The sequence below is a fragment of the Wolffia australiana genome, chromosome 7, assembly GCF_029677425.1.
Source record: "Wolffia australiana isolate 7733 chromosome 7, ASM2967742v1".
NCBI classification, from domain to species: domain Eukaryota; kingdom Viridiplantae; phylum Streptophyta; class Magnoliopsida; order Alismatales; family Araceae; genus Wolffia; species Wolffia australiana.
The window spans coordinates 1192692-1195598 of NC_135841.1; the positions used below are offsets into that span (position 1 = coordinate 1192692).

Genomic DNA, 2907 nt, shown 5'->3' on the forward strand with positions numbered 1-2907 from the left:
TTTTATTTCCCTCATTGGGTTTCTAGCCAGTGTATTCTAAACGGTTTCCCTGCAACCTTCTGTACTTTGAGGAGTAAAACTCCTTAATCTTTAACAATCTTATTTACGCGTTCTCTGTTTATGAGTCACAACGATCATATTTACCCCTTCTCTGTTTATGAGTCACAACAATCATATTTACGCGTTCTCTGTTTATGAGTCACAGGTCAATGCTTCCACAGAGTTTTTATTTTATTTCTCGCTTCCCCTTTTGCGTTTCTTTTCTCTCTCTCTAGCCTTCAATTCTTCTCTTTGTCTTCTACCGTATTTACGCGTTCTCTTTCTCTTTCTCTTTCTCTCATGACTCTATCTCACGACAAAGTGAGAAAGGTGTGCTCGGGTCTGTCTCTAATCCCCCACGCGTTTCCATCTCTCATTTCTTATCACGCGTTTCCACTCTCTCTCTCTCTCTCTCTCTCTCTCTCTCTCTCTCTCTCTCTCTCTCCCTCTCTCTCTCCCCTTTATTCAGTTGGCTGTCTACCGGTCTATTTATCTGTCTATCTAACCTTTTGTCTGTCTGTCGTATTCTCTCCGTATATCTCTCTTATATTTATAACTCTATATCGAAATATATTTATATTGATAACTAAAATCTATCGATAGATATATATCGATCGATATGCCGAATCGTATGCAGTCTGTCCATCATTTGTCTATCTTGCAATCTACCACGCTATCCCTCTATCGTAAAATGAAACAACACCAGAGACCGATCTAGTTTCCCCCAAAGAACCTTCAAGAAAAAAAAGAACGCGCGCGACTTCAAGAAACTCAGAACGGTGTTAAGAAATTCGTAAAAAAATAACAAAAAAATGAATCAGAACGGGGCGATGTCCGCTGTTTTCGCAACGCTATATCTCTATCGTAAACTGAAACAACACGGGAGATCGATCTAGTTTTCTCGGAAGAACCTTGAAGAAAAAAAAGAACAAGCGCGGCTTGGACAAATTCAGAACAATGTTAAGAAATTCGTAAAAAAATAACAAAAAAAAATGAATACGAACGGGGCGATGTCCGATATTTTCACAACGCTATATCTCTATCATAAACTGAAACAACACAGGATATCAATCTAATCTTAACATCAACAATGTTAAGAAATTCGTAAAAACAAAAACAAAAAAACAATCAGAACGGGGCGATGTCTGCTGTTTTCGCAACGCTTGCCGCGCCGCATGCGCGGAAGAGTTTGATCAAATCCCTTGCCATCTCCTTGGTCGCCGGCGAGCAGTCGCTCTGCATGATCAACAACATCTTCGTCAACCCGCCGCCTCTCGCCGCCGCCAGCCCAGCCCGCCGGTCGCGGAAACGACAGCAAACCAGCCACAGCGCCGCCACCGCCGCCTCCCGCGCCGCCGACGAAAGCCTCATCATTGAGCCCACCATCGCCGCCGCCGCGTCCCCGCCAATGGCGGCTCTCCCCTCGCTGCAGCGCGCCGCCGCCGCCATGAACGCCGCCGCCTTCTCCGCGGCGGCGCCGCCGTTCCCCGTTAAGTGCTTCACGGCGGCGGCGACGGCGCCGCCGGCGAAGATCTTCTCTCTCGCCTTTCTCGACGCGCAGAGCGCCGCCAGGCAGGAGAGCCCCGCGGCGGCGCTCTCGTTATCCTGTTCCCACGCTAGACGGGCGAGCTCTGCCAGCAAGCTGTCTTCCTTGGCGATAATGGCGGGGTCTACGGTTGCTTCTATTATCCCTGCGGCGGCCTCTCTCGCCGCCAAGTTCTCGCCTTTGAGCATACCCACGAGAGAGAAGACGTCGCCCGAGTCGACGGGCCTTCTGGGTATTCTTGGTTCTCCGCCAGTGCGGAGAACGGCGAGCAAAGAAGAAGAAGAAGAAGACGAAGTTGATGATGACGATAGCGATAAAGACTCTAGAAGAAGCTCAGAATAACAAGAGGAATCTAGAACGAGCTTGGAAGAAGAAGAAGACGAGTTTAGAAGAAGCTTAGAAGAACAAGAAGAATCTAGAACAAGCTTTGAAGAAGAAGAAGAAGAATCTTGAAGAGGCTTAGAATAACAAGAAGAATCTGGAACAGACTTGCAAGAAGAAGAAGACGAGTCTAGAAGAAACTTAGAATAACAAGAAGAATCTGGAACAAGCTTAGAAGAAGAAGAAGACGAATCTGGAGGAAACTTAGAATAACACGAAGAATCTGGAACAAGCTTAGAAGAAGAAGAAGACGAATCTGGAGGAAGCTTAGAATAACACGAAGAATCTGGAACAAGCTTAGAAGAAGAAGGTTGGGAGGAAGACCAGATGTGGATGAGGCGACGAAGAGTTAGATTAGGGATGAGCTCGGTCGAAGGGAGGACTTGCATGGTGGCAGGGCAGGTGCTGTGGCCGGCCTCAATCCATGGTTTTATAGAGGAACGGTCGTAGGTGATGCCTGTACACAGACTGACGGGCGATTTCATCAATTCTAGAGAGATTGGGCACCGGAAAAGGACAGGCACCTCCACTCTGAGGCCTTCTCTCCCTCTTCTCTCTCTACCCATCTCGTTTCTTCCCTCGCCTGCAACCTTCTCGTTTCTTAAACTGTTCACCCGAGGAAGAAGACGATAACATCGCCACGGAAATTCTGGTCAACGGAGAAGCGAAGGGCAGTTTAGTCCATGGCTTCGTCTTCCTGGTCAACGTTCCCTCTCCAGGACGGATTTCCTGCCGTGATCTCAGCCGGGTTTTACTGCCCAGGTAGGAGAACAGGGATAATCAATAATTTTTTCGTTTGGTTTACTGGTATCCCCCGGATCAGAGCTTCATGGTAAATGATCAGGTTTGAGATAGAACGGTGAAAGAGTTCAAATGGAATGGGGGCATTGATGAAAGACTATCGTTGGCTGGTGAGTTGATGAAAAAAAGAGGGCTGTGGC

At 47.5% G+C, this 2907-nt stretch overlaps 1 protein-coding gene across 1 annotated transcript; it reads right to left on the bottom strand.

Annotated features, from left to right (window-relative positions):
- Positions 1-1059: 1059 nt before the first annotated feature.
- On the bottom strand, positions 1060-2575 carry LOC144705765 (uncharacterized). The gene has a single exon (XM_078578579.1). It carries the CDS (start codon positions 2530-2532, stop codon positions 1168-1170), a length of 1365 nt encoding a protein of 454 aa, XP_078434705.1. The 5' UTR covers positions 2533-2575; the 3' UTR covers positions 1060-1167.
- Positions 2576-2907: the final 332 nt, after the last annotated feature.

What these genes read in the sequence shown, in the direction of transcription:
- LOC144705765 (XM_078578579.1), bottom strand. Translation starts at nt 2,532, where the DNA reads ATGGGTAGAGAGAGAAGAGGGAGAGAAGGCCTCAGAGTGGAGGTGCCT.